We start from the raw sequence: 17943 nt of genomic DNA on the forward strand, positions 1-17943 counted from the left end.
ACGATTGTGACCACACCACGATTAATTCGCAACTCTGCTCTCATAATTTTATCTACATTATATAACAATAAAAATAATAAAAAAAAATTATACATAAATCATGATATAACATTTCAAAATATAAATTTATATATATAATTTCATTTTCATAGTACTCTTTACAAAACCCTTGTTATTAATATTATTTAAACAAATTACCCTACCTATTGATTTTTTACATATTTATTCAATTATATATATTATATAAATAGAAAAATATAACCAAAGTCGGACATGATATTAGAGGGTTATAGAAAAAAAAAAAATAACATAAGACATTATTTTTTGTCAAAAAATTACTTTTTAACGTTTAATTTTTTTTTTTAAATTTTTATGATTTTTTTATAGAAACAATACGAAAATAACAAGAAATATACATAAAAATAACATCAAAATAATAACAAAAAAATATCGTAAACGTAACAAAAAATTAACAATAATTAATAAGAGTACAACATAAAAAAACTGTATTTTCTGTAAATAAAATTAAAAAAATTATAAAAATATTTAAAATTTTGTGAAATCGTATTTTTGTAATTTTTTTGTTGTTTTTATGTATTTGTAAAATAATCTAAAAAAAAATATTTTTAGACTCTTATTTATAATAAATGCTGTATTTTTTGAAATCAGTAAAAAAAATGTTTAATTTTAATAAAAAATAATTTGGGTTGCTAGGCTAAGTAGGCCCTAGGCATAGGCCCAACCTGCTATGCTCAAGGCGGGGCTTGGATGTTATAACACCCTTACAATGAATGAGAAACCCAAAATTTAAGTTCGAGGGAAGTGGACTTTTGTAACGCCCCAATTTTCTAAGACATTTCGCTCGATAGTTCGTTTAAAATTATGTACGATAAAAATATTAAACTCATTAAAAAAAAAACATGGGATCTTATTATTATAAACAAAAAATTTAATTTATATATTCATAAACTTTAAAACATAAAATTTTATTTACAAAACTCGTGAGTTATAATCTTTAACAAAATATTTAACACCAATACAACAATCTCTTAATATATTTGAACTTATGACCTTATTTCAGTACGTATAAAATAGCTTAACTATAATACTAAATTACTATATATATTTTAATTAACTTAAATACATAAAGACTGTCCCCATTGATTACCTCTATATGTGGATCTTCATGTAAAATAACTTAACTATGCATAACACATTTATTCTAATGATCTTCATGTAATGCTGTACACATAATTATTATCGATAATTATAACTGTAAAAAAATGGGTATAAAATAATATAATATTGCTTTCACTATTTTAAATTATAAAAAGTTTTGCTATAAAATTTTAAATAATTTAAGTTTAAAAATAAATTGTTAAAAGATCCTTATATAGTAATAAATTACAAAAAATTAATTGTTAATTATAATTAATTTAATTTTAAAATATAATTAATCTTAATTAAAGTTTTATAAGAAAATAAATTATTAGGTTAATTTTAGGTTACAAGTTATTTATTTTTATTTAATTTTCAAATCAATCACAACCATTTAATAGTAGTCCAATGACTTATAAAAATATAACTATAATGGCTACAATAAAAATGTAACCATTAAAACTTCTTCCATATATATATATATCTTTATATATTAAAAGTGCCTATCTAACGGCATTTCTTCGTTTAACAGAATATTCTTAAAAATAAAAAGAATATTCTGTTAAATTTAACGATTAGGTTTCATCTCCCGTTAACAAATAAACCCAATAATTAAATTAAAAAAATTAAACAATCTTTTAAATATTAATAATCTCTTTTTAAATTAAAAAAATCATCTTAGCCACATATTTCTCTAACAAACGTATCTAATCTATAAAGATCTTTATTTGACTAATTCATATATATTTGGTTTTGGCTTATCTTCGTAACCAGCATTTATGACTATTGTTTAATGTTCTGCCCACAATAAACAATAAAGATATATTGGGCTTAATAAAACCAAAAAAATGGCAGGCTCATCACAATATATTTTGGTAATAAGTCTTTGCTGCATTGGCTTTTTGGCTGGAGGGTTTGCTCAGCTCACTCCATTTTTTTACATGCAAAGCTGCCCAAGTGTGACCAATATTGTTGGAGGGGTCATTCAACAAGCTCTGCAGACTGATCCTCGTATTGCTGCCAGTCTCATTCGTCTTCACTTCCACGATTGCTTTGTTATTGTATATACATATTAAACACTCTTATCTTAATTAGTATAATCGATGTTTTTTTTTTTTCAGTTTGTCTATACTGTATATATATATTTTAATATTGATGATAATATAATTTCCTTTTAAAAAATATATATTGCTAATATAATTTTAATGTTGTAGGGTTGTGATGGATCGCTATTGTTGGACAGCACTGATACAATAGTGAGCGAAAAAGAAGGTTTTGGAAATATTAACTTGGCTAGAGGTTTTGAAGTTGTGGTTAATATTAAAACTGCCGTTGAGAATGCTTGTCCTGGTGTTGTCTCTTGTGCTGATATTCTAGCCATCGCAGCTGAAGAATTTGTGCGCTTGGTAAATACAAATAATTAAGGGCATTTTACATAAATGTATACATTTTTTTAAATAATTACAAAAAATGTGCAAAAAAACACAATTTTAAAAATATACACATTTCAAAACATATTTACAAAAATTCATACATATTTTTAATTAAATTATAATAAATATATTAATGATTTAACTTTCTATATATAGATTTGTATAAAAAATATTTATAACCAATTGATATGATATTAATGAAAAGGCCACAACTAATTAGCAAAATATATATATTAATAATTAAAAAACATAAAAGATTCTAATTATAAATTTGTTATCATACAACTCACGTGAATATCATAACTGTTATATTTTTAAAATTGAAATCATATATAATCATAATTGCAAGGGAAATGAAAACTAATTATGATATTATTTTAATAATCTGATTATGTTATATGATTATTAAAAAACTTATAGCTATACGTATATTATCATAATCTAATCATAATTATCAAATTCTAATTATGTTATATGATTATTAAAAAGATTATATTATCAGATTTTATTGGAAAAATATTAAAAATTGATATTAATTATACATATGATCATATCAAGCCAATTTAATATATTTTAATGTTAATTAACATATATTTTGAATTAGTGATATATATATATGTTCCATATTTTACTTTTCATTCATTCATTCTTTTTTATTTTATATATGTTGTGTTTTTTTGTTTTTTTTTTTTTTTGTGGTGTTTCTTATTATGTTTTGTTGTGTATGGTATTGTAATATTTTTTTAATATGTTTATATGTTTTTAGTGTTTTTTTTAAATTTATATATGTTTTTGTTAAACTTGATGGGTTGTTTTTGTTTATTTTTTTTAATGTATTTTTTTGGTGGAAGAATTATTCATGCTCCATTTATAAAGGTCCTTTTTTTTTTTTGGTATTTTTATCTTTTTTAGTTGTTTTTTTTTTTGTTTTTTTTTGTGTTTCTTATTATGTTTTGTTGTGTATCGCATTGTAATATTTTTTTTAATATTGTTTATTTATTTTTAGTGTTTTTTTTTAAAAAAATTTATATATGTTTTTGTTAATCTTGATGAGTTGTTTTTGTTTATTTTTTTAATGTATTTTTTTGGTGGAAGAATTATTCATGCTCCATCTATAAATGTCATTTCTTTGTTTTTTTTATCTTTGTTAGTTGTTTTTTTTCTTTTGTTGTTTTGTGGTTTTTTTATTATGTTTTGTTGTGTATTGTGTTGTAATATTTTTTTAATATTGTTTATTTGGTTTTAGTATTTTTTTTTTTTTAATTTATATATGTTTTTGTTAAACTTGATGGGTTATTTTTGTTTATTTTTTAATGTATTTTTTTCGCTTTTTATTATTAATTTAAAACTGTTTATTATTTTTAATCGTTAATTATTTTTTTATGTCTTATATTTAAAATATTACATCTGTATATTTTTTATAAATCATCTTCTCATCTATGTTATTGTTTTGTTTATTTTTTGGTTTTATTTTTTTTTTCATGTGTGTATTTTAAGTACTTTTCATATAAATTTATTCATCGTGTTTATTTTCATGTGTTTATTTATATTAGGATTAGGATTTTTATTTCATGTGTTAATCAATAAAATTATGATTATATATGTTTTAAATTTTAAAAATATTGCATTTATGTTATAAATGATGTTGCCGTGAGTTGTATGAGAACAACAAATAATATTGTTTATAAATAGAATTTTTAAATTATTAATATACAAATTTTGTTAATTAGTTGTGGCCTTTTCATTAATACCATATCAAGACATAAATATTTATTATCCAAATCTAAATATAGAAAGTTGAATCATTAATATTTCAATTATAATTTAATTAAAAATATGTATGAACTTTTGTAAATATGTTTTCAAATGTGTACATTTTTAAAATTGTGTTTTTTTGCACATTTTTTGTAATATAATTATTTTTGTTGTACACTAATGAAAAAACCCCAATAATTAATACTACGCCAAAATAATTTGTTGTGTCGAACAAATAGCAACCCTCAAAACTATTATCAAATATATATGGCTAAGGTCACAATTATAATTAGTTGTCACCATAAAGAGCACTAATAGTCAGATCGTAATTAATTAAGTTAATAAGTCATTTTTAACTAACTATCACTATAAAAGGCAACATTAACTACTAAATTAATGTCGCTAAAAGTTAATTAGGTACTACAACACAACTTTTGGCTACAGATAATTTGGGCCAAGCCACAAAATTATGATTATTAATGTTTGTTTCAAAGTAACCCTCTAGCGAAAAAGGTTATAGTACTATATTGTTTTTCATGTTTTCCATTCTATACATTCATATTTATTGTTATATCTTTATATATTAACATAATATACTTAAAAATAAAGGAATATTTTGTTAAATTTAACGATTAGATTTGATCTCCCGTTAACAAATAAACCCAATAATTAACCCAAAAAATTAAACAATCTTTTAAATATTAATAATCTCTTTTTAAATTAAAAAAATCATTTTAGCCACATATTTCTCTAACAAACTTATCTTGGGAGAATATTAATAATTTTTTTTTTTATTTTCTAATGTTTTCTCTGGATAAGCATAGGAAGCAGAAATACCACTTCTATCTTTGTGTGATTGCAGATATACCACTTCTGTCATTGACCCACTTTTTAGCTTTATAAATGGAGATGTTCATATAATATTAACACTTTACAGAATATTTATAGATATAAACTTACATTACAATGCTATCTTAAAAAAGAACTAAATAGAATAATCTACTACTCCAATAATAAATTAATTTACAATTTTATAATTACACTAATATTATTTTAATACATTATTAAATAATATTTCAAATATAAATATTTAATTTTTTCAAACAAAAAATTTATAATTTTAAAAATAAAATACATTCACAATCTTAAAAATACTAAATCTTAAATGAAACTAGCAATACGTGGCTCGGCACGTACATTCACCTAGTATATATATATATATATATTACGGATTAATTTTGACCTAAAAATTTCATTTTATACTTGCAAATACATATAATAATTATTATCGGGATAATAGGGAATAAGTAAAAGTAAAAATTACTCATTTGACAAGTAAATTTTTTATGATATATATTTATAAATATATAATATTGACCAATTACTAATTGTACTTCACTATATCATGGTTTTTTTTTTTTAATAAGAGCCTTATGTTTTTAATTGTCACTAATTAATCACTAATGTAGTTAGTACTTCTCTACTTTCCTTATCATTGGAAAAAACACAAATATGTTAACTCATTTATTTATACTACAAAAAACATTTTCAAGGGTTGTGAAATAGTGAAGAGTTTAGCAAAAGAAAAATAATAAGGAAGAAAAGAAAAAAAAAAAAAGCCCATTGGACTAGCTATGATGAGTCCAAGTAAGTAATTAAATAATAAGCTTCGTAACATAAATGGTAATTAATTGGGTAGATTATAATAATTTCTTGGTGTTTTTCATTTGCATGGCCCCATTTTGTGTGCAAATTAAAGATTACCTAACTAATTTATGTACAGCACCACAAAGTTAGTAGTTACTTATTATATATGCATAAGAATATATTTTAATACATATTCCATCTCTAAAATATATTTGTATATAATATTAATATGGATGCATATTTTTGATAGGAGTGAAAGTTTATGTTTATGGTCGTATTTGTGTCGTGTTAAAGTTTAGGTATTATAAACAAATCTCATATTTAAATTCGATCTATTTATTAATCATATCAAAAACCCAAAACTTAGTGCCCTCACAATTTTATTTTTGGACACATTTCTAAAATGCCTTATATTAATGGAGATAATGTCAATCCTTATATACCCATGATTTTTCACATTCTTAGTCAATGTTGGACTTTAGTTGCACATCCAACAATCCTTCCTTGAAACACAGAACCACATAGCGCCTCCCCTCAAATGATCTTCTATCTTGCACCGCCACTATCACTAAACGGAACACGTCGCTTGACCTTCATTGTTAGGAAAACTTTCGACACAAGTTACCAAATACAGATCTCCGTCTTGTACCACCGTAATTATCAAAGGGATATACCACCTTACTATCACAATATCAAGTCTTTTAATACAAGGCATCATACAGATCTTCAATCGTGAGGTTACACCGAGGCTCCTCATGCTTTAAGATGATTCAGAAAATTCATTCGCATAGCTAATGTTGGGATCTAGATACCACTTGTTGGCTCTTGTATTTCTACCTTATCGGGTTGTCGCCTCACTTTGACTCCCACAATTGCGGAATTGAGACAAAGAGAGAAAATGTTTTATTTTGTGAAATGTAAAAAAATTCTGCAATATGATATCAGAGCTGCAATATTGGGGCCTGTTATAACTATGTCGTCAACATAGACAAGCAATGCAATGAATGTGTCTTCTTTGCCACGAGTGAAGAGAGTATAGCTAGCAAGGGATTGTGTGAATCCTTCTTGAATGAGAGCATCGGACAATTTCTTGTACCATTGCCGGGAAGATTGGCAAAATCCATATATCGACTTGTGAAGTTTGCACACCAAGTTGGAATTTGTGGAAATAGAAGAATTAAGTGTTAAACCAGGTGGAAATTGCATGTAGACCTCTTCATTGAGGTCTCCATTCAAGAAGGCATTATTAATGTCTATTTGCAACATGTGCCATTGTTTTATAGTAGAAACGGCAAGAAGCAATTTAAAAGTGACCATTTTGGCCACAGGGGAGAAAGTATCAAAAAAAGCTAGGCCTTCTTGTTGAGTGTATCCTTGAGCAACGAGTCTAGCTTTGTTTCTTTCAACAGATCCATCACTATTGAATTTGATTTTATAAACCCAACGACAGTCAATGGCTCTTTTCCCTGGCGGAAGAGGAACCACAATCCATGTTTTATTATTTTTGAGGCCAATTAATTCAGCATTCATGGCATCAAGCCATTGCTGAAATTGAATTGCTTGCTTGTAGGTCCGAGGCTCTTTTAATGAAGTCACTGCAAGGATAAAAGCCTTGTATGAGTTAGCAAGTCTAGTATAATAAATATACTTATCAAGGTAATGTGAGGTAGAGGAGTGATCCTGAATTGTTGAATAGCATTCGAAATCTTTGAGATAACCAAGTTTTTTTGAGAGTCGGGTAGATCTTCTAGGTACTGTTGGAGGTTCATTTGAAGTGGCTGGTGGAGAAACTGCAAACTAATATATATAATACATAAGCACCGACTCAACCTAAAGGAAATAACAGCTAACTAAAGTTAGTTGATTAGCAAGAATCAAGACTAACAATATAACAAACTCTGACACTAACCAACCGAAATACCGATTATAACTAACAACACAGTGTAACAGTAAAGATACAGTAGGAAAACAGAGTTATAAACTTATTACCCCCCCCCCCCCTCTCAAAGTGGATTGTATAGATCATATACAGACATCTTGTATATATGGGAGTTGAGTAATGTTGAGGGCAATGGTTTAGTGAATGTGTCAGCAAGTTGGAGTTGACTGGAAACAGGAATGAGGCAAATGGTGGAGTTGGCAATCTTGTCGCGGATGAAGTGACAGTCGAGCTCGATATGTTCTGTGCGTTCATGAAAAGTTGGATTGTTGGCGATGTGTATAGCCGACTGATTGTCACAATAAATGAAAGTAGGAGTCTTTGTGGTATGTGCAAGTCATTGAGAAGATATTGGAGCCAAGTGATTTCGCTTGTGGTGGCTGCCAAGGCTCTATATTCAGCTTCAACTGAACTTTTCGAAATGGTAGGCTGCTTCTTTATCTTCCAAGAGACAAGACAATCTCCTAAAAAGATGCAAAACCCTGTTGTGGAACGTCTAGTGATGGGGCATGAAGCCCAATCTGAGTCGGAGAATCCACGCAGGTGTAAGGATGAGTTTGGGGAATACAAAAGTCCCTGTCCTGGATGTCCCTTCAGGTATCGAAGGAGGTGATTTAGAGCATGCATATGTGTAGTTCTAGGACTGGACATGAATTGGCTGAGGCAATTAACGACATATGTAATGTTTGGCCTCGAGAGAGTGAGGTAGAGTAATTTGCCAACCAATTGTCGATAAGATGAGGGGTTGTTGAGGAGTTCCCCTTGTTGATCATCGAGCTTCGTTCTTGGATCCATGGGTGCTTTAGTAGGTTTACAGCCGATGTAGCCTTTGAGTCTTCAAGTAATTGAAGGGTATATTTGCGTTGGGAGACACATAAGCCATCTTATCTTTGATCAATCTCAAAACCAAGAAAGTATCTCAAGGGGCCGAGAGCTTTCAATTTGAATTTCTGATGCAGAGTGTCTTGTATTTGATGTAAAGCTGCAATATTGGGGCCTGTTATAACTATGTCGTGAACATAGACAAGAAATGCAATGAATGTGTCTTCTTTGCCACGAGTGAAGAGAGTATATTCAGTAAGGGATTGTGTGAATCCTTCTTGAATGAGAGCATCAGACAATTTCTTGTACCATTGTCAAGAAGATTGGCGAAGTCCATATATCGACTTGTGAAGTTTGCACACCAAGTTGAAATCTGTGGAAATAGAAGAAGCAAGTGTTAAACCAGGTGGTAATTGCATGTAGACCTCTTCATTGAGGTCTCCATTCAAGAAGGCATTATTAATGTCTCTTTGCAACATGTGCCATTGTTTTATAGTAGAAACAGCAAGAAGCAATTTAAAAGTGACCATTTTGGCCACAGGGGAGACAGTATCAAAAAAATCTAGACCTTCTTGTTGAGTGTATCCTTGAGCAACGAGTCTAGCTTTGTTTCTTTCAACAGATCCATCACTATTGAATTTGATTTTATAAACCCAACGACATCCAATGGCTCTTTTCCTTGGCGGAAGAGGAACCACAGTCCATGTTTTATTATTTTTGAGGGCAATTAATTCAGCATTCATGGCATCAAGCCATTGCTGAAATTAAATTGCTTGCTTGTAGGTTCGAGGCTCTTTTAATGAAGTCACTGCAAAGATAAAAGCCTTGTATGAGTTAGAAAGTCTAGTATAAGAAATATACTTATCAAGGTAATGTGGGGTAGAGGAGTGATCCTGAATTGTGGAATAACATTCGAAATCTTTGAGATAACCAGGTTTTTTTGAGACTCGGGTAGATCTTCTAGGTACTGTTGGAGGTTCATTTGAAGTGGCTGGTGGAGAAACTGCAACACTGCTGGGTGATGAAGATGCTGTTGCTGGTGTGGATGAAGTAACATTACTAGGTGATGTTGTAGCATTCTCATCCTCAGTATGTGAAGTAGTACCTGTAGGGTTAGTATCACTAATAGGATAATTACAAACCGGGGTGTTAACAACATCAGTGGTAGGTAAGACAATTTCAGTAAAAGCATCCACACCAGTAGCATTATCATTTAATTTGTGGAATGGGAACACATTTTCATGAAAAATAACATTGCGAGATAAAAAGATTTGTTTATTGTTTATATCATAGAGTTTATAGCCCTTGACACCTTGAGGATATCCTATGAAAACACAAGTTTTAGCACGAGGAGAGAATTTAGTTCTATTAGCCGTGAGAGTGGAAGCAAAGACAAGGCAGCCAAAGTTTCTTAAGCTGTTGTAGTCGGGTTGTCTTTTGAATAACAGCTCATAGGGAGATTTGTTTTTCAAGTTAGGAGTAGGTATCCTATTTATCAAGAAGGCAGCCGTCATGACACATTCAGTCCAATATTGTATGGGAATTTTAGATTGGAAATAAAGAGCCCTTGCAACATTGAGCAAATGCTGATGCTTTCTTTCAGTAACAACATTTTGCTCAGGTGTTTCCACACAAGTAAAATCGTGCAAGACACCATGTTGCAAGAACAAATCTTTAAAGACAAGTTCGGGTGCATTATTAGACCTGGACCTTTTAAACATGCATTGAAATTGATTCTTAATGTATGACAGAAACTGAGGTAGAATGTAGCTAACATCAGATTTTTGTTTTAACAAATAGATCCAGGTGAATCTAGTGTGGTCATCAACTAAGGTAAGAAAATATCTATGTCCTGAATGAGAAGTGACATGATATATGGTCCCCAAATGTCATAATGTATCAAATCAAAGGCATTACAAGCAAAGTTATTATTTCTAGAAAAAGGGAGTTTCTTTTGTTATGCCAAAGGGCAAACATAGCAAGGAGTATCTTTATGCAAAGTAGAAGTATTACAATTCAATTTTCTACTAAGTAAAGCAAGATATTTATTTAAGAGATGGCCGAGCCTAGAATGCCAAGCATCGGCAGTAATGGCAAGGACTTCAGATCGAGGTAAAGAAGAATCAAGGATGTAAAGATCATTCTTGGATTCACCTTTGCCAATCATCCTCTTGTGGATGGTATCCTGTATGGTGAAAGAATCATCAACAAACTTAACAGAAATGGAGTTTTGATTAGTGAGACAACTTATGGATATTATATTATATCTGAAGTTAGGAACATAAAGGACATCATTCAAAACAAGATGTGGAAATATAGCTATAGATCCACTTCTATTAACAAGCAAGCTTTCATTGTTAGGTAACCAAAGTTTTGTTGGGGCAACATTGCATATGAACTGAAATAAATAGAAGTCAGAACAGATGTGCCTTGTTGCACCAGAATCTAAAATCCAAGATCCATTTTTAGGAAATGAATTTGTGTTTGAAAGAACAATACTTGTGTTACCTGTTGATGTGCTTGGTTCTGAGGTTCCCACACCAGTGTGTTGTGTAGCAAGCAGATTCAAAAGCTGCTGGTATTGAGCTGAAGTCAATTGGGGTAGCAAGGTGGAGTTATCATTAGAAGAATTTGCTCCTTCACTGCTGGTTTGAATTTGATTGACAGCTGCTTCCTTTCCTTTGTTTTTGTTATAACCAGGTGGGTATCCATGTATTTTATAGCATTTCTTAATTGTATGTCCAAGTATGTTGCAATGCGTGCAAAATGGACGATTTCTTCTTTGAGATTGGGTTTTCTGGGCATTCGAATCCTGCTTGTTGGGGTTTATTTTATCTCCTTAAAGGGCAAATGCCATACCAAGATTTTGTTCTGTTGCAGTGTTCGAATTGCCTCTTTGATTCTCTTCTTGTGTGACCAGGTGGAAGACACAATTTACATCAGGTAATGGATCCATAAGCAGTATACTACTTCTTACCTGAGAATAAGAATCTGCAAGACCCATCAAAAAAGACATTATATATTCCATGTGATGGTGTTCTTGAATTTTCTTAACACCACCACAGGTACATTTATTACAGACACATGTAGGACGATAGTTAGACAATTGTTCCCAGATAGTTTTCAGCTTAGTGAAATACATGCTTATTCCTTGGTTATCTTGTTTTAGGTTCATTAAACCTTTTCTCAAATTGTATATGTGTGGTCCATTTTTTTGATGGAATCGAACCTTTAAATCTTCCCATATAGCAGCTGCAAATTCATCCTACAATATACTAGAGGAAATTTCTTTAGAGACAAAATTGAGTATCCAAGAAATAACAATGTTATTATTCCTAATCCAAGCATTATACAAAGTAGTTTCAGAAGGCAGGGGTTTAGAAATCGAACCATCCAAGAATCCTAGCTTGTTCTTGACAGAAATGGCTAATTGCATTGCTCTACTCCATGACATATAATTATCTTGTCCAGTAAGGAGTTGAGAAACGAGAACATTACCAAGATTATCAGCATGATGCAAGTAGTATGGATCAGAAGGGTCTTCAAGTCGATTTCTCTGTTGAATCGCTTGTTGATTTTGAATCAAGGGATTTATGGTTTCTCCGATCAATACGTGGGGAGAACCGTCTCTAGGATTTGTTGGACTGTCTTGATCGTTAGAAGACATGGTGAAGGTTGAATCAGATCAGGAGAAAGATCTGTGCAAAATAGAGTTCGCAAAGAAATGCAGAGACTGGCGAAATACCAGCTCGAGTGACTGATGCCGGAGAAGAAGACACGACAGAGACGAAGCAAGATCAAGATTGTGGGAAAGCATTCTTTTCCCGCTCTGATACCATATTACGGAACTGAGATAAAGAGAGAAAATGTTTTATTTTGTGAAATGTTGAATTGAATTACAAAACAGAGGAAAAACTAATATATATATATAATACATAAGCACCGACTCAACCTAAAGGAAATAACAGCTAACTAAAGTTAGTTGATTAGCAAGAATCAAGACTAACAATATAACAAACTCTAACACTAACCAACCGAAATACCGGTTATAACTAGCAACACAGTAACAGTAAAGATACAGTAGGAAAACAGAGTTATAAACTTATTATTGTTAGAATTTGGGAATAAAAAGAATGGGGTTCCATCTCAAAACCAATTGGTAATGGGAGGAGTAGCCCATTCATCTTATATATCACAATTTATTTCCACACATTAGCAATGTGGGACTAACTCTTAATACACCTTCCTCACGTTTGGGCCTGGAAAGTGTAGGTATAACGAACGACCGTTAAGAGACCACAGGACCGAACGTGACATTTGAAAGTGTAACACCCGAATCTTATAATAATAAAATTTGAAGTCTAATTTTAATAATTTATATATTAATAATTATATGGATCGGGATCCCGAGTATCAAAATACTAGTTAAAAGTATTTTACTAATATGTACATATACATATTTTTTTTTTTAAAATTTAGCGGACAAGCATCCTCAAAATACAGACTCCAAAATACTAATAAACCGAAACCCTCCAGGTTGCACTGCCGCGATATGTACAATCATGCCGAGTTCCACCTCACTGTTCCTCCAGCTTTGCTTTTCCTTTACCTACACAAGGTAGCAAACTGATGAGTCAACAGACTCAGTAAGATATGCAAGAAATATATAAAAGTAACACGCTGCCAGCTTTATGATTAAGCTGCCCTGAGCTTAACAACGAAGCTCACCAAATGATTAAGAACGTTCTTAAGGGTAGTACGACTGCTATACCAAATGCACTAAAGTACCAACTCTGTACTTGTGTTGGTAGAGCCCTAATTGTACTCCCAGAAATACTGAGTGTTGTACCACGAACACGACGTACCCAGGGTACTCGTGTTGGTAACACCGTAACCACATTAACATTCAAAACAAGCATATACATTCATATATATATTCTTACGCTATCTTACCTCGTTCCGTGCTCAAGTGTGCCGGTCAGCCTGAGTGGAAGTGCAGCTCGACGTTTAACAGGGCCCTAAACCATAATGTTCAAAACCGATGAGAGACTCGCTAAAACACTTATCGGGGATTTAAAATACAAACTAAGCTTAACCCTATCGATAAAAAGGATGTCACTACCCTAAATTACTTAAAAACGGGAAAAAATAGGGCTCGGGAAAAAGCCCCAACCGGCAGGCCGGTTCCCAACCGGAAGTCCGGTTCCTGGGACCAACCGGTCGGCCGGTTGCAATAGTGGTCCCAGTGAACCGAATTCCGGCTTCCGAGTCGGGAACCCAAAAATTCTTCCCCTTAAATCAAATTAACCCCAAACTTCACAATAACTTCCAGAACACCTGTAAACATCATAATAGATCAATCCCAAACAATAAAACTCAGCAATTCACACAGATTTTCAATCCACCATTTGAGAGCTAAGTTTCAGTTCACAAACTCTAACTTTGCTCAAACCTCAAATTAACCTTCAATTTCAATTCAAATAAGCTTAAACAACCTAAAACCATTTCCAGAATACCAAATTATACCATTTCAATCCACACAGCCACCTAGAACCTAAATTCACAAGTAAAACCTAACCTATACTTACTAAAATAAAGAAAAGGATAGCTAAGAATCTTTACCTTAAGTTGAATCTTCTTTTTTAGGTTACAAACTCTAAATTCCAGCAGCAAACACTCCTTCTTGCTGGTTCTTTAGGGTGCACGACAAAGAGAGAAAGGGAATGATACTTTCCCCTAAGGTTTCCTTCTTCAATGGGTAAAGCCTACCCTTTTCTTTTCTCTTTTTTTTTTTTTTTTTTAAATTAACAAACTTATACTCAGCCAATAAATTAACTAGGAAAAGACAAAAGAAGTCTTGTAAAAAGACCTTCTTGCCCCTTCCACTAATAAAAACAATTAAAACATCACAAGGGTAGAATGGTCATTTACTAAATCCCGAAAATACCAATACCGCTAAAACTTAACAAAAATACCCCGAATAAATTCTAAATTATATAAAATGCGACTCTCTAAAGGCCCAACGTCGCTTTCCACAGCTTCCGAACACAATCACAGAAATTAGGTAATTAAATATAAAATAGCATAAAAACATATATGATATATAATATATTTCCAAAATATGCATTCCATAATTATTAATACATAAACCTTAAATATTTAATAATACAAAGTATTATTCATAGGCGGTCTTTACAATTATCCCCCCGTTAAAAGGATTTCGCCCCCGAAATCTACCTGAACAACTCAGGATGCTGGGCCCTCATATCAGATTCAAGTTCCCAAGTGGCTTCTTCCACTTTACTATTTCTCCAGAGTACCTTGACTAATGATATGGTTTTGGTTCGGAGAACCTTTTCCTTTTTATCCAGAATTTGCATTGGTTGCTCATCATATGATAAATCAGGTTGCAATTCCAATGCTTCGTAACTCAGAACATGCATTGGATCAGATACATACTTCCTCAGCATGGAAACATGAAATACATTATGCACTGCTGATAATGCTGGAGGTAAGGCTAACCTATAAGCAACTTGCCCAATTTTTTCCAAAATTTCAAAAGGTCCAATAAACCTAGGGCTCAATTTACCTTTCTTTCCAAAGCGTCTGATTCCCTTCATCGGGGATACTCGTAGAAAGACATGATCACCAGGTTGGAATGTAACATCCCGTCGCTTAGGATCTGCATAACTTTTCTGCCTGCTTTGAGAAGCAAGCATTCGAGCTTTGATCTTGTCTATTGCTTCATTCGTCTTCTGAACTAATTCAGGGCCCAAGTATTTCCGTTCTCCTGTTTCGTCCCAATGAATTGGGGAACGACACTTTCTTCCATAGAGTAGCTCATACGGAGCCATTCCTATGGTACTTTGATAGCTATTATTATAGGAGAATTCAATCAGAGGCAAATACTTACTCCATGACCCTCCAAAATCCATGACACAAGCTCGTAACAAGTCTTCAAGTATCTGAATGGTTCGTTCAGATTGCCCATCTGTTTGAGGATGAAAGGCTGTGCTGAATTTCAAATTAGTTCCCATAGCCTTTTGCAAACTCATCCAAAACTTTGAGGTGAATTTAGGGTCCCTATCTGAAACGATTGACTTCGGTACTCCATGAAGACGGACAATTTCTTTCACATACAAATCAGCATACTGATCTACTGTAAATGTTACCTTAACAGGTAAGAAATGTGCTGACTTTGTAAAACGATCCACCACAACCCAAACTGAGTCGTACATTCCTGTGGTTCTAGGCAAGCCAACCACAAAGTCCATTGCAATGTCTTCCCACTTCCATTCTGGAAGTGTTAATGGCTGAAGTAACCCCGCCGGTCGTTGATGCTCAGCTTTGATTTGCTGACAGGTTAAGCATTTAGTGACATAGTCCACTACATCCCTCTTCATTCCATACCACCAGAAATAGGGCTTCAAATCTTGATACATTTTGGTGGTTCCTGGATGTAATGAGTAAGGGGTAGTATGAGCTTCTTCTAAAATTTCCTTTTTAAGCTCACTGAAATCAGGGACACACACCCGTGCTTTAAACAACAACATTCCATTGTCAGAAATGGAGAAGTCCTTAGCTTTGCCTGCTAAGACATCTTCTCGAATTTTTGTCAATTCTGAATCTTCTAACTGAGCCATTCTGATTCTTTCCAACAAATCTGACTGAAGTGTCAGATTAAATAATTTCTCAGTCACCAACTCAATGTTTGCTCTTGTCATTTCCGAGGCTATCTGAGAGGAAATCATAACCATATTGGCTATCTGATCAGGTCCTTTTCTACTTAAGGCATCTGCCACAACATTTGCCTTTCCAGGATGATACAAGATTTCACAGTCATAGTCTTTCACCAATTCTAACCACCTTCTCTGTCTCATATTCAAATCTTTCTGAGTGAAGAAATACTTGAGACTCTTGTGGTCAGTATAGATCTCACACCTTTCACCATACAAGTAATGTCGCCAAATTTTCAAGGCGAACACCACTGCTGCAAGTTCTAGGTCGTGAGTTGGGTAGCGCTGCTCATAATCTTTCAATTGTCGAGAAGCATAAGCTATGACTTTATCTGCTTGCATTAACACACAGCCCAAACCCTGCCTTGAAGCGTCACAATATACTACAAACTTTTCTTGATCAGATGGTAAAGCCAGGACAGGAGCTGTAATCAATCGTTGCTTCAGCTCTTGAAAACTCTTTTCACATTTATCTGACCATACAAATCGCTGATTTTTCCTAGTTAACTCGGATAACGGCATCGCTATTTTGGAAAATCCTTCCACAAAACGCCGATAATAACCCGCTAAACCGAGAAAACTTCGAATTTCAGTGACTGTTTTAGGTCTAGGCCAATTCTTTACTGCCTCAATCTTCCCTGGATCAACCATAATTCCGTCTTTTCCAACAATATGCCCCAGGAATGACACTTGTGACAGCCAGAACTCACACTTTTTGAACTTTGCATAAAGTTTATGATCCCTAAGTCGCTGCAGAACCATTCGAAGATGTTGCTCATGTTCTGCTTCTGACCGCGAGTACACAAGAATATCATCGATAAATACAATTACAAAATTATCGAGGAAATCCTTGAATGCCCTATTCATGAGATCCATAAAAGTTGCTGGTGCATTTGTTAACCCAAAAGACATAACCAGGAATTCATAATGACCATACCTGGTTCGGAAAGCTGTCTTCGGGATATCCTCTTCTCGAATTCTCAATTGATGATATCCAGACCTCAAGTCAATCTTAGAGAATACAATCTTGCCCTGAAGTTGATCAAACAAATCGTCAATTCTGGGCAGAGGATATTTATTCTTAATGGTTAACTTATTCAGCTCCCGATAATCAATACACATACGAAGAGTTCCATCTTTCTTCTTCACGAATAGCACAGGGGCTCCCCAAGGTGACACACTAGGCCGAGTAAACCCTAGATCCAACATCCCTTGGAGTTGTATCTTTAGTTCTTTTAATTCAGCAGGTGCCATTCGGTAGGGTGCCTTTGAAATAGGTTCTGCTCCAGGAATTAAATCAATGATGAAATCTATCTCCCGCTGAGGTGGTAATCCCGGTAATTCCTCTGGAAATACATCCAGGAATTCCTTAACCACTTTAACTTCTTCTGGTCCAAGTAACACAGGTTTACTGGAATCCACTACCACTGCCAGAAATCCAACACATCCATCT

At 32.5% G+C, this 17943-nt stretch overlaps 1 protein-coding gene across 1 annotated transcript; it reads left to right on the top strand.

The window, feature by feature from the left end:
- Positions 1–1930: 1930 nt before the first annotated feature.
- LOC133032623 (peroxidase 15-like) lies at positions 1931–3139 on the top strand. Its single transcript, XM_061106663.1, has 2 exons — positions 1931–2219; positions 2373–3139. Exons 1-2 carry the CDS (start codon positions 2007–2009, stop codon positions 2580–2582), a joined length of 423 nt encoding a protein of 140 aa, XP_060962646.1. The 5' UTR covers positions 1931–2006; the 3' UTR covers positions 2583–3139.
- The last annotated feature ends 14804 nt before the right edge of the window (positions 3140–17943 follow it).

The sequence above is a fragment of the Cannabis sativa genome, chromosome X (genome assembly GCF_029168945.1).
Source record: "Cannabis sativa cultivar Pink pepper isolate KNU-18-1 chromosome X, ASM2916894v1, whole genome shotgun sequence".
NCBI classification, from domain to species: domain Eukaryota; kingdom Viridiplantae; phylum Streptophyta; class Magnoliopsida; order Rosales; family Cannabaceae; genus Cannabis; species Cannabis sativa.